The sequence below is a fragment of the Euwallacea fornicatus genome, chromosome 25, assembly GCF_040115645.1.
Source record: "Euwallacea fornicatus isolate EFF26 chromosome 25, ASM4011564v1, whole genome shotgun sequence".
Taxonomy (NCBI): domain Eukaryota; kingdom Metazoa; phylum Arthropoda; class Insecta; order Coleoptera; family Curculionidae; genus Euwallacea; species Euwallacea fornicatus.
This window is the reverse complement of record NC_089565.1, coordinates 233,422-259,586: the sequence shown is the minus strand read 5'-3', so window position 1 is coordinate 259,586 and position 26,165 is coordinate 233,422. Positions and strand designations below refer to the sequence as shown.

Sequence of the window (26,165 nt, the reverse complement as noted above, 5' to 3'; positions counted from 1 at the left end):
TTTCTCTTCTACAAAGTGCTGATATCATATTGGAAATCTGACGTTTAGATTTCCTTTAATCATCATCAACTTTTCAAAAGCACTCTTAGCAAAATCAATTATTTTAATACTTTGATCAATGTGAAATACTGAATCTTAACACGTAACACATCGTCGTACTCAGAAAAAATAACTGAATTTAAAAATGTAAAAATCCAAAATATCTCAATATCTCCCATAAAGAAAAATCAGGTTGATGATGATTGCAGGAAATCTAAACGTCGAATTTCAAATATGATATCAGCACTTAGTAGACCAAAAAAAGTGGCAATTATGATGTCACATTCGTTTTTAATTATCTTTTCAAATAACTTCGATAAAAAAAGTTTTTTCAAAATTTCGTTTTTTTTTTATGGACATCTCCGGAAGTAATCGGAATTTTTCAAAATTTGGAAAGGCATGTTTTATTGAGTTTTAAATTGCGCAACTTTGCCCCAATTTAACCGACCTCATATCTCTTATCGTTAGTGAGATTCCAATGATGAGCGTCAAATTTGAATAGTCCTGTATAGGACGTTCAGAACTATGAAATCAAACTTCTAGAAATTTTCTACAGCAACAATAGAAGATGTCTCAGTATAAGAATCTGTGTCCTCACATGTCTTCTCTAAGGTGCAATAGCCTTATAATACTTTGAGACAGTTAGGAGGAAAAATGTTTTCGTCAAATTTTAGTACGTTTCTTTTTAATTTATTTGTATAAAAAAACACTAAAGTAATTCATTGTTCAGACTATAGATCTTCATTGCACCTTTATAACCGACGTGCATGGTTTCTGCCGACTTGACTAAAAATTTGATAATCGTTTCGAATCACTTCAAAAGTCGTAGTGATTCGTGCAATCAGGTCTTGCTCAGTTTCCACTTGTGTTTCATAGGCAGCAACTTTACATGTTCCCTCAGAAAGAAATCTAAAGGTGTTAAATCGTATAACCTAGGGGGCCACGGATGTGCAGGCGCACCATCATGTTGCAGCCATATTCGCTGTACAACGTTTAATAGGAGGTTTTCGGAAAGTTCCGATTTAAAAAAAATTAAATAATCCAATAAAATATCTTTTTGCACATAACTGTTTTAAATTATCATAAGGTTCTAGCATCATAGAGCGATATTTGCTGGTTTTTACCCTCCGATATTTTTTATTGTTGCACTGAACAAAATCTAGAACTTTCATCTCATGATTTTGAAATACCCCGTATATCAGCTTAAAATAATTTGTATCATTGTTGGATAATTTAAGTATACTAATAAATCATTCTAATATGAAAAAAAATCTTTAAGATCCGGTCGAAAGATGGTTGGGCGGTTTCTTTGACTGGCATCGAAAACAATGGAAATGGGCGGCCTCAGGGAAGCCCTTGAGCTACAAAGGCTTCGATAGATTCGTAAATCAGGATGAAAAGGACCTACAGTGGAGTTGCATTGTAATCGATCCAGTTTTAGAGTATCGGTAAATGTTCACATCACATATATTATTAAATAGATTTTAAAAGTTTATACTTGCTAGGTGGAATACACGCAGTTGCCTGGAAGAAAAACATTACATATGCCAAAAGAAAACCTCCACAGCAGCTAGTAATATGTCGAAAAACAAGCTGCATCACCAATACAATACGAAAAACCTAAACGAAATTCCTGTACCGGGTACCTCCAGTACTCTTGTTCCACTTAAAACCAGCCAGAAAATACAACACGCCTCAGATCCTTTTCACGTGCACATTTACCCTCTGACAGAGGGTAATCAAGCAGGATTCAGTTACAAGAAAAAGAAACGGGCGAATCGGAAAAAGAAGAAAAACTTACACTCCTCACCAATATCGCAGTTTTCTAATGGTACCTTACATGAGAATAATGTATCAGCTTTAGTGGCTCAAAGTGATCAGCCTTATAGAAGAAGGAGGATCAAAGGTATGATTTTAATTTATCCTAAAAAGGTTTAATTTTATTAGGGTTGTATGGTGCAAAGGAAAAGCATCTCCAACAGCGAGTCGGGATTTTTTTATAAGTTCGAATTGATTGAAAAAAATATGTATTTTATGTGTGTGAAAAATAGTTAAAGCTCCGAATTGTTAGTGTTTAGGCAGAAGTAGGTACACTCCAGTAAAATACCAAAATGGAAATTTGCAATCAAACCTGCACGAACATTTCCTTGAATTTTGCAAGTAGATGGAAAAAGAGGTTGGCCATAAATATTTACGAAATAAAGCAGTCAATCGTGGAAATTAAGCAAAAAATGAGATTCGGTTTTGAAATGTAAGTAAAAGTCTGTATGTGAAAGAAACAAACAGAAAACTTCCTCATTATTTTTGGAAAAAGTGAGTGAGTCTAAAAGTGAGTGAGTTCTAAAATCACTTTTTGCAAGTGAAAAAGTATCTCACCGGTGCCCCTTCCCTAACTAAATTTTAAAGGAATTGATAATATGCACATAGGTACCTACCAAGTGTTTTTATAATAAGAATTATAGGTTCAGACATTACAGGTCATTTTCTACCCAGAAATTACAGGTGGCGTTTTTCAACTAACACCCTCTATAACAGAAATGCACTTTTGAGACGAAAGGGAATTTATATTTTTTTGCTTGCTTTTAGATTCTAGAAATCGACATGACTTCTTTTCGACAGAGATAAACCAGAATCGACCTGAATCATCTTCAATAACTATTGTCCTGGTAAAACACCTCATCTACTTACATACAAACTCAGGCAGGAAAGCAGCAACAAACTTGGACGAGTTGCCTTGAAAGTGCTGAAGCATACTAGTAAACAAGATAGACACTGTCTACCCAAAATTTGTCAGCACCCGCTCAGATAATCAAACATTTAAATATGCTCAGGGACATTAGAAGTGTTACACCCAGTAGGATTTTTTGGAATTAAGGTTTTTGCAATGGGGTAGTCTTACATCCAGAATGAAACGATAAACTTTGCAAGAAGTGTCATTAACTTATAACCCGAAAAAAAAATTAATAATGTGTTTGGCAACCTAGTAGATGAATACCCTTCTGCACACGCCTAGGCATTGACAAAATTAGGTGATCGATGCCTGCTTGCGGCACCTCGTTCCAGGCAACTTGAACTTCGTGAATAAACTCTGCCAGAGTCTGTGGAGGATAGGGCAAAGTGGGTAGTCTTTTTCCTATCATATTCCACACATGTTCGATGGGGTTTAAATCCGGCGAACGGGATGGCCACGGCAAAACATTAACGTCAGATTTTGGAGAAAGTCCATAATTCAATGGGCAATATGGGGATGTGCGTTGTCTTTCTGAAAAAGGACGTGTGGACTACCATCTAGATAAGGCAGTAAAGTGGGTTGTCGGACGTTATCTACATAACGCGCAGCGGTTAAATTGCCTCGAGTAAACACAAGAATTGATTGGCTACCATAGGCAATAGCTCCCCTAAACCATTACTCCAACAGTCCTATGTACTTGTCTCTCAACTGCGTATTCAACATCACGACGCTCTCCAAGACGGCGTCTTATCCTTATAGGGCCATCATTCATGCCTAAACAGAATCTCGATTTGTCGTTGAATACGGCATTATGCCATTCTTTCTTCCAATGCTGCTGTTAAAAGTAGCGCTAATCAAGGACAGTATAAAAGTCCAAAGGCTCGAATGCGACGATGTAGAATTTGCATACCAACAGGCTTACCTTCTTCTCCAAACCATCGGCTACCAAGTTGGCGTGTAGTAGCAAAGCGGTCTCGCAGAGCTAGTTGTCTGAAGCGATGATTTTGACACTCTGTAGTAAGACTCGGTTGACCAGTTGGTCTTCTACGTGTTCCTCTACCTTCTTCTGCCCACACCCGACACACGCCCATTACCGTAATTACAATGGTGTTAACACGGCGAGCAATTTCGCGATAACACAATCCAACATGTCGATGGGCAACAATTCTACCCCTGTCCAAATCACTATGATGGTGATATTGTTGATGTGTTCGGACCCTGAGCATTTTGCACAAATAGGCAGAAACATGAGAACTAAAAATGTTTGTACCAAACAGGTCGCATGAACCGTTGTCTTCAAGAAAAAGTAAGAAATAATTTTTTTTTCAAAGGTTTTAAAGATAAAATGTTGAGCATGGCATCGTGGCCTGCCTTCTATATAGTAATTTTGTTGCCAAAATATTAATTCCAAAAAATTATTCCTACTGGGTGTAACAATTCTAATCGCACTGAGTATACTTTGACAAATGGTTGATACACACTAGCTACCTACATTGAAATGTATGTAATTAAATTGAGGTATAACTCTAAATCATATTTTGCTATTTCCATTTTGGTAGTTAGCCCCCCTGTTAAATAATGGCGTTGCAGTTATTCATGATTTCATAATCTACAGGGTGTTCTATGACCAGAAGAAAATATTGCAAGAGATAATTATATAGCTTATTTCCAATAAGAAAATGTGATATAACTAATGATACGATCTTCAACTCTATCAGAGATACCATTGTGTAAGATTACACTAAATATTCTTGGCTTGCAGACAATTTGTTGATTGTCAAAAATTTAACCGTACTACATATTAAACGTAAATAACATAAATCGAGTTTAACTAATTAATATGTTTAATGCAAAAACGGTTCCAAATGTCCCACCACCTTTCGAATAGATAATGTATTTAGTGGAGAAATCAAATTAAAAGCAAGGCCAATTTTCCATAGTTTTTCTCACTTTTCTTGTATTCCCTTGATCAATTATTTGGAGTTGATAGATTGCAAATCAACTTGAGATTCCAGATGACCTCAAATGTAAAAATCCAGAGATGTGAGGTCTGGGCTTCGCGCAGGTCAGAAGGAAACGAGGAAATTGGTCAGTTCCCCTCAAAGTTCGGCAAACTCTCAAAAATGTTCCATTATTGAGAGCTTGTCGTTCTGGAATTCTACGTTGACATGATCTAATAGCTACAAGCGCGTTGTCATTAGCAAAATCATACATAAAAACTACGTTCGCATATTTTTTATTAGTAAACATTGTAAATAAAATGTGCTCACTTTACCGCTCTTACTGTTTAACTTTGGTGAATTAGAGATAACGCATGTTTACTTTTCCTTTTTTTAAAACAGATATGCAACAATTTCATTAAAAATAACAATATAATAGGTGTTTCGGTTAATAATGACGATTTTGGTGAGAGGTTGTGTTACTGGTTCATTTGTTAATATAAATTTGCGATGTCGATTGCGTCTTGAAAGGTAAACATGCCGCATTCAAAGCTGGTTCGCTATTAATTGCTATTGTGCAATAAACATAGTTTTCATAGTTTTGAATATGGCGACTTTTGTACCAGGAAAGACTTTTGCGGAGAAGTTTAATAACCTTTTTAATTTGAAAAAAACGGCTGCCGAAAGTTATCGATGGTTACTTGAAGCATATGGGAAACATGCTCTATTCCAAAAAAGTTGTGAACGATGGTTTAACCGTTTTAAAATTATCGATTTTAATGTAAAAGACAAGGAACGACCAGGAAAGCTTACGAAGTTGGAAGATGCAGATTTGCGAGAATCATTGAACGAAGTCTTCACTCAAACGTTGAAACAGTTGGGAGAAACCTTGAATGCGGCCCTATTCAACGTTTCCGACCGTATATAATATGCCGTGGGAAAAATTCAGAAATAAGAAAAATGGGTGTCATATAAATGAAAAAAACGAGACACTAAAAAACGAAAAATCATTTGTGAAGTTTTGCTTGCCAGGCAGAAACGAAAGAAGTTTTTACATCGAGTTGCACAGGCGATGAGAAGTGAATTTATTTTGACAACCAACAACGCAAAAAATCATGGGTGGATCCAGGCCAACCATCAACATCACAACCAGTACGTAATATCCACGGAAAGAAGATCTTACTGTGTGTTTGGTGGGATAATAGAGGAGTTGTGTTTTATGAATTACCGAAACGTGGTGAAACAATTACTGGCGATCGATAACGAAAACTATTGGTAAAATTAACCCGAGCATCGAAGGAAAAAGGACAAGAATACGTTCAAAGATAGGATAGAGTTATTTCCCAACAGGATAATGCTCAGCTTCATGTTGAAAAATTGGCAATAAAATATTTGGTAGACGTTAAATGGGTCGTCCTACTTCACCCGCCAAACTCGCCAGATTTAGCCCCTTCAGACTACCATTTATTCCGATCCGTGCACACGCACTTTTAGAACAACACTTTCAATCTTACGAAGAGATACAAATTTGGCTTGATAATTGATTGCCGCCAAAAAACAAAAAAATCTTTTGACCCGGATCCACTCTTTGACGGCAAGATGGGAAAGAGCTATTGCTAATGATGGCCAATATTTTAATTATTAACATAATTAAATTTGTTATAAAAATAAACGTTTAATTTTGCAAAATAATCGACATTATTAACCGAAACACTTTTTACGGGGTATTCTCAAAGTTGAGTCATTTATTTTAACAGCTGGTAGAACTCGTAAAGAGGAGCCGGCTTATCAAAAATTGTTTATATAAAAGTTGCATAATGAAGCAATTATTAAAAATGATTTAGAAATATTGAAATTTAAAAACTTTAATAAAAATCTGATTTTTTGGTCGTTTTCGGCTATTGCGTTTTAAATAAATTTTAGTAATAAACAATTGTTTGTTTACTACTGACACTGGGTACGTCTACTTTTTTTGGTTTTTCGGTTTTTAATGAATTTTTCGATTTGGCCAGTACTAAATAAATTCGTACAGCAGTTCGTGTATCATTTTTAATTTGTGGGTGTTTTGTGCAATAAAAATGGCACACATTTTTCAAAACAAGGAACTAGTTGACATAATATTAACTTACGGGGTGTGCCAATAAAATGCAGCCGCAGCATGTCGCTTGTACGCGGAAAGACTTCGTGACACGGGGTATTTAAAGGAACAACGGGGAGGTCACGTTGGAGGACCTCCTTCACGAGATGTGGTAGAGATTGAGGATAACACTTTAGAAATTATTGGAAACGACCCAACAACGAGCACTAGGCCCACAGCAGTTCAAGTAGGAGTTGCTCATAGTAAAGTCTGGAAAATTATAAGACAAAAACAGTTTTATTCCTACAATTATCAATGGCACAAGCGTTACAACCCGAAAATTGTCCTAAAAGAGTCGACTTTTGTCAGTGGATTTTACACGAGTGCAGCATAAATGAAAATTTTACCAAATTAATTTTGGCTACCGACGAGGCTACGTTTTCAAGAAATGTTGTGAATAATTTCCACAACCACCATGTATGGGCAGTAGAAAATCCGCATGCTGTGAAATGAAATGATTTTCAACACAGATTTTGGATAAATGTTTGGACTGACGTAGCAAATGACATGCTTATTGGACTTTACTTTTTACTTAATGGGCTGACAGGGGAACATCATTTAGACTTTCTTCAAAACAATCTGCCAGACTTATTAGAAGATCTTCCTTTAAATGTGAGAGAGAATATGTGGTTTCTATATGAAGGAGCTCCACCACATTTCATACGAGAAGTTCGTGAACACTTAAACAATGAGTTTCCTAATAGGACGGAATGGACCCAATTCTTGGCCTGCACGTTCCCCAGATCTAACGCCCTGCGATTTTCTTCCATGGGGCTATTTAAAACAGTTAGTTTATCACGGTGGAGAAGTAAATAATGTGGAAGAACTACAACACTCCATTGGAAATGCTTGTGATGTTATTCGGGATTTTATTTTTGATGCATGTAGTCACTCATGAGTACGCCGAGTAAGGCTTTGCATTAACCGGACATACAGCCTGTCCGGTTTTCGTTGGACAGCGGCTGTATCTCGATAAGTAGAGCAAGTAGCAACTTCGGACAAAAAAATTTATTACTAATGTGACTATGAGAAATCTCTGGAAAATATTTTCAGCTTCAATTCAGTTATTTATCAATAAGTCAAAAACGATGTAACATTATTCAACTCTCTTATTCTGCCATTTTTATATAAACAATTTTTGGTAAATCGACTTTTCTTTACGAGTTCTACCAGCTGTTAAAATAAATGACTCACTTTTGAGAACACCCTGTATGTGAAATGTGAATATCTTTGAAACAGCTGAAAATCAGATCAATAATTACATGAAATTTTTTTTTTTTAAGTGAGTCAGATAATCATTCTTTGAAATATTTTCTTCTCATCATATGACATCTTGTATATGGATCGCCCTGGAAAAGGCTAATCTCGGGTCTCGCAACTTAACCAGTTTTTTTTTTATTAAATAAAGAATTTGTCCCGATCTTTTAAGTAATTATATATAGTAATTTATCTGTTTTTGTTGCAGTGAGACAAGACGAAGAAAACAAACAAAACTTTAAAATGTACTACACAACTTACAAAGAAGGCGGACATGCACATCCGTTGCATCCAAATACAATTGTGGAAGAATACAATATTGTAAAATCCGTCGAAAGTTCAAGAAAATAATATTGAACATTTTTGTTAATAGTGCTGCTATTGTAAGTTTTCAGTGTGAAAAATTGACTTAATAACTTTTCAACCCACAATATTTATTTAAACGCTCTTTGTAAAGACATGAGGTCGATGAAGGTCCGCCTCATCAACCTATGGAGGTAATGATATTTTTCATGTGTGTGTAACTTTTGTTTTGTGAATAAAAATTGCTTTTTGAACACTAAAATTTGTAAGTAAGTGAATGAGTGATATAATTTAATATATTGGTATAATCTCGTTGTTAAAAATTAAGAATAATGTTAATTAACTGCTCACAAAATGGTCAAAACGGCGTATGTTCGGTCATTTTTGAGAACTCCTTTTTCAGAAATATCATTGCCGATTTTCGTGAACAAAAAGGATTTTCACAGTCCGTTTCCTATGGCCATTGTCGAGAGCTCGTCTTAAATAACAAACTCGGAATAAAGCAAAAATACTATGAATAACTTTTAACCAATTTTCAGCACGTGTATTTCATAATTACGGTTATTCCAGAATTGTTTACAACGACAGTTCAGGTTACAGCTCAATTCCTGGTGAATTTTCAGCATACAACAATATCTTTTCAAAGTAACAGTACCGTAAACGGTTCTTGCTCTGATCATTCTGATTTTTTAATATGTTATTCTAAAGGTTATTTTGAACAACTTTTCTAAAGGGATAAGGGCGCGCAAATGCCTCTTTCACACTTTTTTTTAGGTTGAACATTTTTCCAAATTCAACTGTCTTACGGGATCGTGGAGCGAATAAGGGTGCTGGGTGGGGTAAACTGCTTCACTATGGGTATGTAATATTTTGTTGTTGCTTTAAAGATCTGAAACGTTGTTGATAATTACCTTACTCAGCACTCTAATTCACTCTATGAATCCCGAAAGACACTTTACTTAATCGACTAAAATACTAGCGTGGCCCCTGCGCAAGAAAGATACACAAAAATTTTACAATTTTATTTTAATTGCAATCGCAATTGAAAAAAAATATAAATTCTGATCAAAATAAGTAAATGAAAAACATATTGCTTGATAAGAATTGAAACTAAATGAAATAAATTTCCTTTACTGAGGTGATCCGAACTAACCTGAACTAAATGAAATAAATTTCCTTACTGAGGTGGATGTAACTTTGCAATTTCAATAGAGAAATAATGAATGTCGCTTAATAAAGGAAATGACCGTTTAAACAAAAATTCTGCTAGATATCCAACAAAATAGGGCTCTTTTCTTCCATATCTGGGAATTCCACCACGGATATCTCTCCATATACGCTCTACATTCTGAGTGTGAATTTGCGGATCATTAGAATCAACATACTGAAGGGAGTGATTAATTTGCAAGTGCTGATATTCTTCATTTTTTAAAACATCATATGCTCTCCAACAATCCGATACAATAGTGGTTCCAGGATGTATCCATTCTTTAATAATTTGGAGCAAAGTTTGTGAGGTCCTATTTTCAACTGGAACTAGAAAAACTCTCTTAGTATCTCTCTCGAACCCACCAGAGATCAATTTTCCTTGAATCCTGCGTCCTCTATTGAATTTTCGCTTCCCAAACTTTGCTTCATCTATTTCCACAATTTTTCCAACTCCACCAATTTTTTCTGAATTTTTAAGTACCCACTGAATACACAGTTCTCTGCAATATGATGACCACTTTACAACAGTATTGGAATTGCATTTAAGCTCTTTCATTGTAAATTGTTGTCGAGGAAATCCTAATCGTAACCACAAAACAGTGAAATTTCATTATATTTTCCAACGATAATTTCGACATTTGAAACCACGTTCCTCTTTTTGCATTTTTTTTAAGGCACACTTCTTAACTTTTTTACTTTTCTTGTATTTTCGGCCACAAGTAAACAATAAACTATTTATGTTAATTTCTAATCGATTTTTACAAGTTTTGCAATAGCTATATTTCACTAACAGTCCGTGATTTATTAAAAAATCCACGAATTGCCTTCTATCACTTAACATTACGATAAAATCTTTTAACGATAATTCACAACCGTTACAAACCATCTTTCCCTTCAAACTAGTCCAAAATATCAAAACAAATATCGAAACAAAACGTTTTTATGTGAGACGTGAATGCTGGTAGAATCAAGCAATGTTGTCGAATTGATAAATTCAAAAATGATTATTTGGATGAAAAATGGAAATGTGTTACCTTACCTTACCTTACCTTACCTCACCTTACCTTATCTTATCTTACCTTACCTTACCCCACCCAGCACCCCTATTCGCTTCAAGATCCCGTAAGACAGTTGGATTTGGAAAAATGTTCAACCTAAAAAAAAGTGTGAAAGAGGCATTTGCGCGCCCTTGTCCCTTTAGAAAAGTTGTTCAAAATGACCTTTAGAATAACATATTAAAAAATCAGAATGATCGGAGCAAGAACCGTTTACGGTATAATTACCCTTTTCAATATTATACGGGATAAAAAAATAAAATATATGTTAAATAAAATGCTCTTAAATCAAAAAAATATCAAATTTGTAAATGGACCCATAACTTTTCTTATAAACCACAAATGAAAAAAACTCTCAAATAGTACTGAGATATCACAAAGTGTTCCTAAATGATGTTGCAATAAAAGCTCTATTTTTAATCTGCGAATTTCTAGAAACGCCATCAATGTAGATGTTGCGGTTATGCACTACATTTTTTGTTTTGAACTACTTTAACTACCTGATTTCAATGTAAACCAGTCTATACCACTGTTTCGAAAAGAAACGTTTTTGACCCATAATTTATTTTATTCAAATAGGGTGCGGCACTTTCCAGGTAGAAGGGGTAACTAGAGAAATAACAATAACTTTTTAAAAGCGTCCTGTAAGTTTTTGAATTGCAGGAAAAGACGAAAATGCGCTGTAGATGTCCCGAGGTATCGACCAAAACCACTAAATGGCGTTATCACGAAAGTGTTGAAATACCCGTACCAAATGAAGTAACTTACCATTTTTGCACCGCACTTTTCTTCACCCTTTACCGTTCATCGATGATTCTAGAAGAAACGAATTTTTAGAATCTTTTTCGTTGATGAAAGTTGGTGAGGGCGTTTCGAAAATACGAACTGTGTAAAACTACTGAAAAATGCTCCATTTTGACTATTTTTGTGAATACTTTACTATATTTTTTCTAATCTTTACAAATAATAAACTACTAGATTTCGTGCTCTAAACCGATTTTTAATCGGGTTCAATTTCGTAACTAGTTGTATAACTAAAGCAGGTATGTAACTTTACGTAACAATTAACTAATGGGACCAGTAACATTGATAGATATAGTCCTACAAAGATATACTCATTACTTGAATGTGTTAAATGTGTTAAAATTTATAAATAATTGTTACGAATATGAATATTCAAATTCTTGACTTTTTCACCTGGTAGCAAATTTAAAAACTGATGTAATGAAACGTGTATCATATATGGAAATATTCTTTGTAGCTCGTCCCGAGAATTTCATCACTTGTTATACAAAACCATACTTTTCCTAACTTAAATTACATAAATTTACATAAATACGTGTTATAAAATAATTGAGATTGAGGTTTATAATTTAATTTCTCAACTATTTGCAATAAAATCCAATGGAAAAAAAACTTGATTTTTTTTTGCGATGTTTACACATAAATTTCGTAAAATTTAGTGCTCGCCGTTTATCGAAATTTGCCCATTGTAAAATAGCCTTTAGGTGACAACCAGAGGAATGATTTTAGGTTGTATCTACCCCTTTGGAGTTTTATTTTCCATCGGGACCAAACCCCAAAAATAATGCAAATTATTAAATTGTATCTTTTATGTACACATTTTTCCCTTATTTTGGTTAGTTGACTTTCTCAAATCTGTGAGTACGAGGGAACTAATTTAGTATACACTCAATCAAACTTAAATGGAATTATCCAGTATTTTGCAAAGTAATGACTTTATATGGAAATTATGTGCTAGAAATTGAAAGATTAAATTAAAAAATATTTATATTGCAAGAATTGAAAGAAAAAAAATTCTCTATGTAATAATGAAAATAAACTAAAGAGCTTCCATTTTGTACAAGCAAGATTTATAAGAAATTAAAATTATAAATGAAATTATAGGCTTTTTGAGTGTTTTAGTAATCTGTATTTCCACCCCTAACTCCAATACAAGAACGAATGCGACGAGGCATGCGTATTAAAAAGTAGTAATTTTTTTTCATGAGGAAGATTTCTCTATTCTTCAAGAACTACTTGTATCAGTTGTTTTGTATTTCCTAGATTGCGCTGACAATCCCTAACTTTTCTTTTAATCATGTCACGTAAATTTTCTACAGGAATCAGGTCTGGAAAATAAGCAGGCCCCCTTAAAACTTTGATACTCTTCGTTTCCAAGGTATTTTTCGTGACTCCAGTGGTATTCGGTGGGGCATTGTGGTGCATAAATAAAAAATTCTCTCCAACAGCACCTCTCCAAATTGTTATTATTGGTTGGAGCACCAAATCTACGTACCTCTGTCCAGTTAAGGTGGGTCGAATGAGAATTAAGGAAGTTTTTTCTCCTATCATAATGCCGCCCCAAAACATTACTGTTCTCCCTTTATATTTCGTGACAGATCGGGCAGTTTGAAGCCTGGCTTGCCTTCCATGGCCTCTTCAAACATGAAATCGCCGATCATCAGATCTAAGACCAATCCTGGTTTTGTCTGGAAACAGGACGTTTTGCCATTCGTCCATTGTCCAATTTTGGTGCTGCAAACACCAATTGAATCTATCGCGTTTATGTTGTCCCGTCAATTCGGGGACTTTTAGTGGCCTTCGACTAAATAGTTCTGTAGCTCGAAGTCTTTTTCTAATTGTTTTCACAGAAATGCGTATCTCTGTCGCTTGTAGAATTTGCCTTTGAAGCTCGGGAATTGTTACCGTTGAATTTCCTCTAGCTATTTGCACCAAAAATCAGTCTTGTCGATCTGTAGTGACATCTTGGCGACTTCTTCTTGGCCTGTTTTGCAACGTTCCTAATTCCAAGTAGCAGTTTTTGAAGCAATCCCTTGCGAAACCCCTACTGTACGGGCAACAGTTCTTTGAGGCATACCCAGCTCCACTAAGGCAATTATTCTTCCTCTCTGTAGATCAGATAATCCCACAAAAGGCATTTTAAGGCAGTTTAAAGCAAAAAATTCAAATGAGCACACCTGAGACGTGACTTCTAAATTAATAAAGTCCATACTGCCGATGTACTAACATTAATATGTTATTGAACTAAACGTTGTTTATAAATAAATAGAAATTTTGTTTTATTTGAATGCAAAAACAAATCAGTAAAAACACCTTTCTGTAAAATACTGGGTGATTCCATATAAGTTTGATTGAGTGTATATTGTAGCATAACAAGTTAAAAACGGGATTAAATACAATCCAATGTCCTAGCGTGAAAATTTGCAAAGTCAATCAGTCATCGATAATTTAATCATGACACAACTAGTTTCCTTTTGATTTTTCTTTTGGATCAAAATCCATTGATTTTAAGTGTCGATGAGATTGAAACTGTTCATCAATGTGTTCATCCTATTTTAAGTTGGCAGGTGGATTCTTTTAATGGTATCGCTCTGATTTCCACACGAGCTGCTCAAGCAACATCTGATGTGTCATTACAGTTACAGTGGTGGCCAAAGAAATGGGACCACTACTGGTTTAGTTCAAAAATGGAAAAAAGTCTATTGAAACTTATTCTACCTCGTTCGAACTGGGGTCCTAAATATCTACAATGTTGGTAACTGTATCTGAAAGCAGAAATCGGGGGAATTACCTTACACTAGAATTGTACTTCCCTGTTTTGTTCAGACAGTTAAAGTTAAGGTAGTCATAATAATAGAACTAGTGCATTAAAAGCTCGCTATTTTTTTATAACTTTCATAATCCTTCATTTAATAAGAAAGAAATTGAAAGGTAAGTCTAATTAATCATTTCGAAGTATTTTGATGCAATTTAATAATGAATAAACAAACAAATGGGACGTGAAAATCACCATTCTTTAGCCGAAAGAATTTAGATACGTACACTCAGATGAACGCAATTCTCTTCGTGTAATCTCTCGAAAAATAGGAAGATTGATAATCTTGATGATAAATTCTCTCAAATACACGGAACACCAGGAAAATCGTGGACGTAAGAGGAAAACAATGGTTCTTACTGATTGCCAAATAAAGCGAGAAACCCAAAAGACCTTTTGTGAACTCCAAATAAATTCAAAAGGACCTAAAATTGGAAATAAGTTCCAGAACTATCCGAAGACGGTTACAGGAAGTTCATTTACACGGTAGAGTGGCTTGAAAGGTACCGTTGCTATCAAAAATAAACAAATTAAAAAGGATAGAATTTGGGAAGAGTCATCTTCGTTTCGAAAATTAAGATGATTATATAAAAATGTGGAAAAATGTCTTTTTTTCGGATGAATCGAAAATTAATTTGTTTGGTTCCGATGGTCGACGGTATGTAAGAAGACCAGCAAAACAGGAATTGCTTCCAAAACATATTTTGAAGAAAACCATTAAACATGGAGGTGGCAACATAAACTTATGGGGTTGTCTCTCTAGGTTCGGTGGTGGTCCCATTTATTGGATAAAAGGAATTGAAGATCAAGAAGAATACCTTAAAATAATGACAGATGCTATGCTGCCGTATGCTTCGGAAGAAATGCCATTAATTTGAAAATATCAACAAGATAATGATCCGACACATATGACTAGGCGAGTTAAACAATGTTTTCACAATGAATCGATTCTGGTTGTGCCGTGGCCTTCTCAGTCACCCGATCTGAACCCTATTCAAAAATCTTTGGGTATATTTTAAGGTTGCTGTGAGGCGTCATCAGATCAAAAATAGGGGAGATCTGTGATCAGTATGATAGCCTACTTTCTATACAGGGTGTCCCAGAAATAAGTGCCATAATTTGAATCAGTAATAAAACTCGTAAAAAGCAACATTTTTTTCAAGTACATTTTTTGCGCAAGGAGTATAGTTTTCCAGTTCAATTAATTAAAAGATTTATTACAATTCTGTTACTCGCTTATGGCATCTAAAATTGTTTATCCTCTTTCGGATCCTTCGCATAGATACCTACGATATTTTTTTCCTGCCTTCTGATGTGCATGTCTATTTTTTGCGAAAAAGTCATTAAAAGCATACAACTAAGTAGGAGGAGTTATTGAGGCTTTACGTTATTTAGTGTTAAAATAATTTAAATTTTTGACTTACCTACAAAAAAGGTTACACTAAGTGTTCAAACTGTCTTCCATTATTGTTGGAAATTATGAGTATATTTAGTGGAAATTGGGATTAACAAAAGAAGAATGCACTAACCGACCGACTTTACTTATAAACGGCAGAATCACTACTGCAGTACGAGCATCGTGAAAGATTACAAGAAATATTTCCCTTTTTACATACACCTGAATCAGCTTGGTGCGTACACAATGTGAGTCAACAATGCCGAAATTATTATTTAGATTCGAGTTTTGTACATTGATTTTTAATTTAACAAATCCAACAATTATTCTCAAATCATAATTGTATTCGGCGTTGAAAATTTTCTTTTACCCTCAGTAATGTTTCCCTATCATTTCGAATCATTCTGGCGGCATTTTCAACGCGTCCTCATAGTTCCTCAATTGTATCAACTGGAGTAAAATACACTATCTGTTTCATATGGCCCCATAAATAAAAATCGCAAGGATTTAAATCTGGGGATCGAGCGGGCCACGCAACCCTACCTACTGGGAAGGTGCCCATTTAACCATTTTCATACAATTCAAGCGTTATGGCAAAGAACACCATCGTGAAAATACCAAATGTTTCCACGAATTTCCAGCGAAACATCTTCCAATAGACGATTTAGCTCGTTATTTAAAAACTGTAAATAACTTCTGCCATCTAATCGATCTGGTAAAAAATAAGGGCCGATGAGCCGACCGTTTATTATTCCAGCCCATGCATTTATTGAAAATTTCTCTTGAAAATTGCGAGGCCTTATACCATTGGGATTTTCTTCTGTCAAAATGTGAGTGTTGTGCATATTAAATACTCTTTCCCTGGTGAATCTCGCTTCATCAGTGGCTAATACATACAGTTGGGAGGTAAATTATTCGTCCACCCAGAATAAAATTAAAAACCAATGGATGAAATCTAAACTACTTTTCTTTTATTTCAGTTTTGTTACAAAAAGTAACAAATGTTATTCATGTGCAAATATAATACTAAAATATTCAACGTAAATAATCATGTTACAAAAACATCAATAATCAAACATACATACGTTCTTCAGAACCAATGGGCGAAAAATTATTCGTCCATTTGAAAAAAATATATAAATTTTCGTTTAGCATTCCAATTCCGAGATAAAAATTTTTAGGAATTTATTATTCACATTTTCAATGTTAGTTTGAGATCATTTGCAGTAAAGAACACCAATAAATTTTAAAATGGGCTGCAAATCCACAAAGATGCCTCAAAAAATAAGAGAATTGATTATTAAATATTTTAAAGAAGGAAAATCGTAAAGAAATATAGCGAAAATTGTGAGTAGAAGCCGATCTACGATTCAATATATTATAAAAAATTTAATACAACCCATACAACAAAAGATTTGCCGGGGAGAGGGAGGAAAAGTAAACTGACACGTCGAGAGAAATCGGGCAATATTAAGGAGAGTTCAAGAAAATCCACGAATTGCTGCAACTGAAATAGTGAAAAGTGCAGCCAGTGATCACCACAAAGTTTTCCATAAAATGACAATACGAAACTTTTTAAGGAGCGAAGGCGTACGGGCACGAATTGGTCGGAAAAACCATTAGTAAGTAAGAAGAATAAGATAAAACGTTTAGAGAGTGCTCAAAGGCATTTGGACAAAAATATTGAGCTGTTTGGAAAATCCAAAAAGGTACTTTTGTATAGAAAGCGAGGAGAAGCATGGAATCCAAAAAAACTTAATCCCGGCTGTGAAGCATGGAGGAGGTTCTGTTCCAATTTGGGGATGTATGTCGTGGCATGGAGTGGGACAATTAAATTTTATTGATGGAATAATGTATCGCTTTGTTTACATAAACACTTTAAAAAGAAATTTAATAGAGAGTACAAAGAAAATGGGAATTAAAAAGAAATTCATATTTTAGCAAGACAACGATCCAAAACACACAGCTCGTGTCGTTAAAGAGGGGATACCTCCCCAATCCCCAGATGTGAACCCGATTGAACATTTATGGTCGGAACTAAAAGAAAGAATAGAAAAACAACACATTTCGAACTAAGAGTAGTTGTTGGAGAAATTCCAACATAAAGATCGCTCTCACGCAAGGCCCTAACATCTGGGAAATAATAATAATAGATAGAAAACAGAACCCAAACCTCAATATACCAGTAGGTGCCAAACCATGGGTACCGCGCTAATTACCATTCATTTGGTTTACTTCCGTCCTGATTTATGAAGTGCGAATCGCAAAATAAAGAGCCGCAGTAAATTAGGATGGAATGTCGCAACAAACTCGTAAATGGACAAGAACCAGAGGGTGTCGGCGATAAGGCAATGGTGGGAAAGCATCAAGGTGGTGATTTTCCCATGAAATCGTGGGAAAAAACCAGACTCGGAGACCTGCATTTATCGGGATGGAGCACGACTCCTCTTGGAGCAAGAACCAGAACCGTTTCTCACCTCGTCGCGTTGACAGCAACTTCTCTCTTCTCTCAATCTCATAAGTTGGACCACAGAACTTTACGAACTTCTCACGCTCTCATCGCAATAGAAATCTATACATGGGCATTATTATTAATAGTTTAATCACCACTCAATCCTGTATTTCAACTAGTTTGTGATTAAATTTAGTGTGGTTCGTGTAACAGGGTTTCTGTACCTTCTCAAAGCTTTGGAACTCCATTATTTTATCGAGTCCTTTGTACTAGCACTTTGTTCTCTAGTGATACTTGAGAGCGGTATCCCAGTAGCCAGGTAAGTTTTTTTGTTTTGAGATTTAGTTGAGTTCTTTTGGTCTTGATGTGCTTCTTCCAGGTTAGCCTCCTATCGAAGTGCATTCCTGGGTATTTCACTGATTCTGCCTGGGGAATTTCCACGTTGTTTATTTTCACTGGCGGGCAGGTATTTCTTCTTAAGCTGAAGGTGATGTGGGTGAACTTGTCTTCATTAATCTTTATCTTCCACTTAGTTAGCCAGGATTCTAGTTGTGAAAGATAGTCTTGTATGAGGTCAGTAGCGATTTGCGGGTCAGGACTGCCAACCAGAAACGCAGTATCGTCTGCAAATGTTGATAACATACCATGTTGGCTGTATACTGTATCTGCTGTATATAGGGTGTACAAGAATGGATCCAGGACTGAACCTTGGGGAACCCCTGCAAGTAGGTCATATAAGGTCGACCAGGCGTCTTCGACTTGGACATAAAATTTGCGATTATTCAAGTAGGAGTTAAGTATGTTAAAGTATTTTGGTATGGACTTCTTGATCTTGTATACCAGGCCCTTGTGCCACTCTTTATCAAATGCCTTCTTAATATCTAAAAAGATACCTGAGCAATATTCCTTATTTTGAAGTGCCTCGTAAATTTTGTGTGTCACTCTATGGACTTGTTCTATGGTTGCATGTCCTTCCCCGAATCCGAATTGGTGATCGGGAATGATAATGATCTCCTGGCTCTCAGTTAGATCCGCTTTGATTCTGCGAAGCAGTAGCCTTACAAATGACTTCGACAGCACTGGCAAGAGACTAATGGGGCGATAAGAGGTAACTTCTTCGGTTGGTTTTCCCGATTTCAGAATTGTTATAATTTGTGCTATTTTCCATTGAGTAGGGTAGTAACTGGCCCTAAGGATGCAGTTAAATAATTGACATATATAAATAATCGCTTTTCCTTTGAGGGTTTTCAGCATTAATGTCAAGAAATGTAAAATATTTTCAGCACGTGGACCAATTGTCGTTCCAAATATATGAAATAAATACTCTTATTGGATAATATTGTTTTCTATTAAATAAAGTGCTACAAAGTGGAAGAAATATACGGTTTTACTGTGGAAGAGGCAATTTCCGATATGTGTACGTCAATCGGTCGCCTGTCATCGTACAATGTTGGAGCTTGTAAAATAATTCCAGCTGTTCCGACTACAACTGCTAAAGTGAAAATCCAAAGGAACAATCGGTCTAAAACCATAGCGACGTACTTCCAATCTTCTTTCACCTAGAAAAAGATTTCCATTCAGTCGATAATCGATCACGGTCAAAACATCAATATTCCATTAAATTTTACACATATCATCCCCAATATAAATTTAAATAAAATATACCCTTGTGGAGTCTTGTTCCCTTTTAATGTGGCTGGCAATGAACTTGACTCCGTCCATGGCTTTGTGAAATTCTGGACATTGGTGCCAAGCCAAATCTGCCAGGAGAGGGTCGATAAAGGCTTCATATTCGCCATCCACGGACATTCGAATAATTGGCGAGGTGGTTCCGTGAATGCGACAAGCCAACAACCTCGCCGATTCTATTTCCCTGCAAATATTCCATAGAATAACTCAAAAATAAGCTTTGAGCACTACCAACCTATTCATCAACGTATCGCAAATACTGGTGGTGGAAGTCAGCTCTTGGTATTCTTGGTGTATTACCCCGGAACCGTGACAGAATCTAGAGCCTCTTAACCCGTTGCAACCCTGAATTAGCGCTGCATGAGGGTCGAACGGGTTGTACCTAAAAGTTAAAAAATAATTGATTTTGAAGAAAAACAAATATACAGGGTTTGAAAAAAGTATTGCAACACGTTTATAACTATCACAAACCCGTTTTTTGCTAAATTCTTATCTATTAGTAATCTTATTTTGAAAATGTGACATTTCATACTTTATTTTCAATGTTCAAATGTTTCATCCCTATCCAGCTACTCCTTTTTATTTTGAAACGGAAAGGTACCTAGTGTGTTATAAACGAAAGGTAATTGCATTAGGGATACAACGGTGCACTCAGAACTAAAATTAGATCTACAGTTTACTTAAAAAATAACATTGGATTAGACCAAATAAATGAACTCACTATTACATCAGACAAAATTGAATGTCCCACAATAAATGCTCAAATGGGGCTCCAGTAACAATGTGGCAATGACTCAGTCGTTTCGCAAACTCTCTTATGCAATTATCCAGTGTTGCTCTTGTTATCTAATCCTGTTTGAATTCTAAAACCTACGTCATCCAAATTTTGTGGACTATTTTTGTAAACGGAGCCGTTTAAGTGTCCCCACAAAAAGTCGAGTGGCATAAGATCTGGAGATCACGGCGGGCATTCAATTGCCACAGCACAAGTTCATCTTTTAGAGAGACCCTCATCAAAAGACTTTCTCAGAGTTATGGCATAGCGTGGTGGTGTTCCATGTTATTGAAGCCATATATTATTGTTTCGCATTTTCTCCAGGAAAAACTGCGGCGATTAATAGAACCATTTTGTTTTGTAATCAGTGCAAATATAAAACGTTGCTTAAGTTCCCCTCTATGAAAAATAGACCGATGGATCAATGACCGATTGTACCCATTCATACATTAAGTTTTTACGGATATCATTTATTCAGAGTTTGCATCCAATACAGATTGTCTGTAGACCACTAGCGACATTATGTCGATGAATGTATCCATTTAAGCAAAACGTTGCTTCATCTAAAAATGAAATTCTCGAAAAGAATTTATTATCCTGAATGCCTATTTCTTGCAATAATTCACAAAATTCCATCATGCCAGAAAAATCTCCAGGCGTCAATTCGTGGAAAAGGGAAATTTACTTCAAAGATTGTTAACTGATTTTGCAGATATATTACATTAATCGGCAAGTTTGCTGGTAGACTGTGTGAGATTTTCATCCATAGACAAAAGAGTATCTAATGCTTTATCACCACCAGTTGCTGTTCGAGATCTTCCACATTCTGAAGCAACTTTCAAACGTTCAGTTTGTTCAAAATTTTTATTAATCCGACAAATTACACTTCTATCCGTCTGGATATTTCTCATTAAATATAAGACACACCTCTTTGTAAGTTCTTTAGCGATCTACATAACCCAAAAAGATTAAAATTCCAATTCTTTGCTTCTCAGATAAACGATCCGTTTTTTTGATAATCGAATTGTGATAGATGCCTAACATCTGAGTTAACTATAGTTAGTGACATTAGAAGTGTTACACCCAGTAGGAATCATGTTTTGGAATTAATATTTTGGCAACGAAATAACTATATAGAAAGCGAGCCACGATGCCATACTCAACATTTTATCTTTAAAACCTTTGGAAAAAAAATTAATTTCTTAGTTTCAAATATTTTTAGTTCTCATGTTTTTGCCTATTTATGCAAAATGCCCAGGGTCCGAACACATCAACAATATCACCATCATAGTGATTTGGACAGGGGTAGAATTGTTGCCCATCGATATGTTGGTTTGTCTTATCGCGAAATTGCTCGCAGTGTTAACACCGTTGTAATTACGGTAATGGGCGTGTGTCGGGTGTGGGCAGAAGAAGGTAGAGGAACACGTAGAAGACCAACTGGTCAATCGAGACTTACTACAGAGCATCAAAATCGGCGCTTCAAACAACTAGCTCTGCGAAACCGATTTGCAACCACTCCCCAACTTGGTAACTGTCGTCGAAGAAGCTGTTGCACCTCTCCAGGACACAGTTGTAAGTTAGTGGTATCTGCTTCCGCAGCTGATTCAATTTTAGTTTAAAACGATGGACCACCCTCAATTTTTTCTTTTTCAGACCGAGAGAAACTGGTTTTAAGCACTCGTGTTTGGTTGTTTTAATGCTTTATTGCGTAACTAATATCATTAGTACTTCCATGCAATACAGGTTGCAGGAGATGGTACTTAGCTAATGGTTTAAAAAATAACTAGCCATTGGTGGTTTCAAGAACAACTAGTTTTGTAGAGTTGCGAGAGGTAGTAATTGAGTCCCTTGAATCATGAACCCACACCCTGCTTGTATATGCACTGTTAACGATGATGGTACACTGTACGTGCCCTAAGGGATGCGCGAGTTGCTTGCAGATGATTCTTCTGAGAAAGCACTGGTAGGACTGAGCCTTTCTTTCTTTTTTTCGTTCCCCTTTGTCGCTAGATCTCGGTCACCCCTGCAGGAGGGAGTTGAACCGTGGTTCAACAAAGTGATTGGAAAATTCCATCTTCGGTCAGACCAATTTATGTCCTTCCATTTATTTTAGGGACCATAAATTTGGGTTACATGGAAATCAGGAACCAGATCTTTGTTGGTCTCTGATTTGCGGTTACCATATGTAGTTCTTGCAACCCCAGATGTTGGACCTTGGACAATGGCCCATGTGCGTCTGATATTGTACGAGTTTAAGACTACTCGGGAAATTCCAGATACTTTTATTATCTAGTAGTAAACTGTACGCCACTACCCTTTGAATTTTTGGCCTTGATAATACAGCGAGAATTCTGGTTCCCAGGGTATTAACCCTTAAAATCCTTTATTGCAAGAAATCCGGAATTCCCAGAAAAGTCTGAACTATTTTCAGACAGTAAGCAATGGTTTGGAGAAGAAGGTAGACCAAGTAGTATGCGAACTCTATTTCGTCGCATTCGAGCCTTTGGACTGTTGTCATACCCTCTTCGATTAGTGCTACCTTTAACAGCAGCACACCGTCGTCAACGTTTGGACTGGCGCAGAGAACGGCAAAATTGGGAGACAGAATGGCATAATGTCGTATTCAGCGACGAATCGCTATTCTGTTTAGGCATGAATGATGGCCCTATAAGGGTAAGACGCCGTCTTCACAAAAAACTAAGAAATGAAACTTTTTTTTGCAAAAGCTGTTAAAGGTAAAATGTTGAGCATGGTATCATTGCCTGCATTCTATACAGGATGTCCAACGAATATGGGCCACTATCCGTATCTTGGAAACTATGACTAGGAAAAAGTATAAACTTGGGCATCATACTAAAGTGGAGGTGATCTATTGATTAAAAATATTTTCACGAAAATATCACTTCCAATTATATCGGAAATGAATGTCAACTCGCTTATTTTAAATGGAACACCCTATATATTATAACAAATTTCGATTCTATGGAACATTATAAATATTTTTTGGGTATAGTGTTTTATACCTAATTTTTATGATTTTGGAGATATTTAGAATTTTTCCAAAAAAAATTAGAGTTTCAGACATAAATATATTTTTTAACAATTAGAAAATGGCTGAGTATTTTGCAATGAAATTCTGCGCAATTATACAAAATGCTTTATAGTCCTTGGATCAGTGAGTTAAATCAAGTTTTTTCATACAGGGTATTCTAAAAGAGAATCCAAAATTATCATTCAAGAATTGTAAAAAACTCAAATTTTAAGTAACATCTATAGCTACTAGGTGGCGCTGCTCCCCAGAATTTAAATACGGTGCTACTCGTAATTATTTAAACGAAGATCATTTCAATATGTTCATTAGTTACGGTGAATGTAAAAAAGTATTAACCAGAACATGTCGTACATTTGGTATTCGATATCCAGAAAAACCGAAGCCATCACGAAAACTCCTCAAACGCATAATAAATCATTTTCAAACAAGCGGATCTGTCAAACGATCTGACAGAAGAAAGATGCCTGTTTTTGGTGACTGTTGCGCCACCTAGTAACTCTAGACGTTATTTAAAATAAATTGTTTAGTATTGAACATTGAAAAGTGTTTATTTTTTAATAAAATGAAAATGGTTAGATTTAGATATAGAAAATTGAATTGAAAGTAGTACTTATGTTTGGTGCTAAATATGTATTCGTTAAAAAAATGGAGAGTTCCTATTTAAAAAATTTGAGTTTTTTACAATTCTTGAATGATCATTTTGGACTCTCTTTTTGGATACCCTGTATAAAAAAAATTGATTTAACTCACTGAGCCGAGGACTGCAAAGAATTTTGTATAATAGCGCAAAATTTCATTGCAAAATACTTAGCCATTTTCGAATTGTCAGAAAATACATTCGTGGCTGAAACTAAATTTTTTTGGGAAATTCTAAATATCTCGAAAACCATAAAAACTAGGTATAGAACATTATATACGAAAAATATTCGTAATGTTCCACAGAATCGAAATTTGTTATAATATATAGGAAATTCCATATAAAATAAGCGAGTTGACCTTCATTTTCGGTATAACCGGAAGTGGTATTTTCATAAAAATATTTTTAGTCAATAGATTATCTTCGTTTTAGTATAATGTCCAAGTTTCAACTTGTTCCTAGTCATAATTTACAAGATACAGTTAGTGGCCCATATTCGTTGGACACCCTGTATAGTCATGTTGATTCCAAAATATGAATTCCAAAAAATTATTTCTACTGGGTGTAACACTTCTAATGTCATTGAGTATAACTAACTAACTAACTAACTACACAACAGAAATTAACTACAACAATTAACTACTAAGGACTTCTATAAAAACCAAAATATTTTGTATCTAAAAAGGTTTTACTTTGACAACATTTAGTGAATTCTGTCTTATTGTTATTTTTCTTTTTTTACCAAACGAAATAAGTATAAATTGTCTATTTAAGAAGCAAAGATTACGACTTTCTACCTTTTTAGGATATGGCCTTTTTTGTGATTTTTCTAAAGGTAAATCCAATTGTAGTTCTGAATATTAGGCTATATTCCTTATTGAATTATCTTTCATTTGATATGCTACAATGGGCATTTTTCCATTTGAAACTAAAAAGATAGCGGAGATAGCTGGATAGGGGTGAAAATTTTGAACATCGAAAATAATGCATTAAATGCCTCTTTTTTTAAATAAAATTCTACGTGTTTAAGCATTTTTTTTAATATCGGGTTTGTGAAAGTTACAAACGTGCTGCAATGCTTTTTACAAGCGCTGAATTTAAGAACAAACCCTCGGCGATCCAACATATAATGCGGCCTCCTCATCATTAGAAGCCGAGGAAGAATGTGTATGAAAACCCGCTTTACCCAAGGTGCCATTACATGCGTTTGGGGACATCGAAAGTGTACATTTAACACTATAACTGTAACGCATATGCTTAAAAAAAAAAAAGAATTTTCATTATACATGTTGCATCACACTTTGCTGAAATACTAACCTAAAGGTATCTAAAATCATTGTAAATAGCACAAATTTTCCTAAAAGTGGTACCACTAAGGACGTTGGAGGAATAATTTCAGCCAGCAGGAGGAAGAATACAGTCAGTGACAATAAAATTGAGATAGAAAGGCTAACCTGAAAGAAATAAGTTAAAATTTAAAGTGTTGAGTTAGTATAGTTCCGAGCAACCTTTTCTCCGCTATCAGAAGGCAAGTAGAAAACTAGTATTGTGAGGAACGATATACCCATGCAAGGAATAATCAGGTTAACCGTATAAAACAACGTTTTACGTCTCATAGTGATATTAAAGGTGATATCCAAATACGGTTCATCACAGCAAGTGTAGAACTTTTCACTTCTACAATTATTAACCGTTTTTTGATCTGTAAGACAGCAGTCCATCGATGCGCTTACCTGATTGCTGGGACTTCCAAAATGTCCCATTCAACTGAGGTATAGAATTCAGTAAGATCTATCCCAATTTCTACAGTTGTCGATCCCTTTGATTCATCTATGTGTCGAAGGTCGACCTAGAAATAATACGTTCATAAC

General features: G+C 35.3%; 3 protein-coding genes across 17 annotated transcripts in view; 1 reads left to right on the top strand and 2 right to left on the bottom strand.

Moving 5' to 3' along the window:
- The window catches only part of LOC136346957 (C-type mannose receptor 2-like), a 107,407-nt gene extending 94,824 nt beyond the window's left edge, over window positions 1–12,583 (top strand). For both annotated transcript variants that reach the window (XM_066296535.1, XM_066296536.1), the window contains 3 exons: window positions 1,319–1,487; window positions 1,545–1,945; window positions 8,313–12,583. In XM_066296535.1, coding sequence (XP_066152632.1) covers window positions 1,319–1,487; window positions 1,545–1,945; window positions 8,313–8,455 — 713 coding nt within the window. In that variant the 3' untranslated portion in view covers window positions 8,456–12,583. The remainder of the gene's footprint in view (window positions 1–1,318; window positions 1,488–1,544; window positions 1,946–8,312) is intronic.
- Window positions 9,367–10,502, bottom strand: LOC136346882 (uncharacterized). Its single transcript, XM_066296397.1, has 3 exons — window positions 10,265–10,502; window positions 9,604–10,195; window positions 9,367–9,394 (listed from the first exon to the last, which is right to left on the bottom strand). Exons 1-3 carry the CDS (start codon window positions 10,500–10,502, stop codon window positions 9,367–9,369), a joined length of 858 nt encoding a protein of 285 aa, XP_066152494.1.
- Window positions 12,584–19,459: 6,876 nt separating the features above from the next.
- LOC136346945 (acetylcholine receptor subunit alpha-like) overlaps window positions 19,460–26,165 on the bottom strand; it is a 66,949-nt gene continuing 60,243 nt past the window's right edge. For 9 of the 14 annotated variants that reach the window (XM_066296514.1, XM_066296512.1, XM_066296513.1 and 6 more), the window contains exons 7-13: window positions 26,028–26,143; window positions 25,803–25,971; window positions 25,612–25,748; window positions 25,404–25,550; window positions 20,063–20,209; window positions 19,804–20,011; window positions 19,460–19,697 (exon numbers count right to left, since the gene is read on the bottom strand). In XM_066296514.1, the coding sequence (XP_066152611.1) occupies window positions 19,500–19,697; window positions 19,804–20,011; window positions 20,063–20,209; window positions 25,404–25,550; window positions 25,612–25,748; window positions 25,803–25,971; window positions 26,028–26,143 (1,122 nt within the window). In that variant the 3' untranslated portion in view covers window positions 19,460–19,499. The remainder of the gene's footprint in view (window positions 19,698–19,803; window positions 20,012–20,062; window positions 20,210–25,403; window positions 25,551–25,611; window positions 25,749–25,802; window positions 25,972–26,027; window positions 26,144–26,165) is intronic. The other 5 variants (XM_066296522.1, XM_066296526.1, XM_066296523.1 and 2 more) reach the window with 1 other exon arrangement.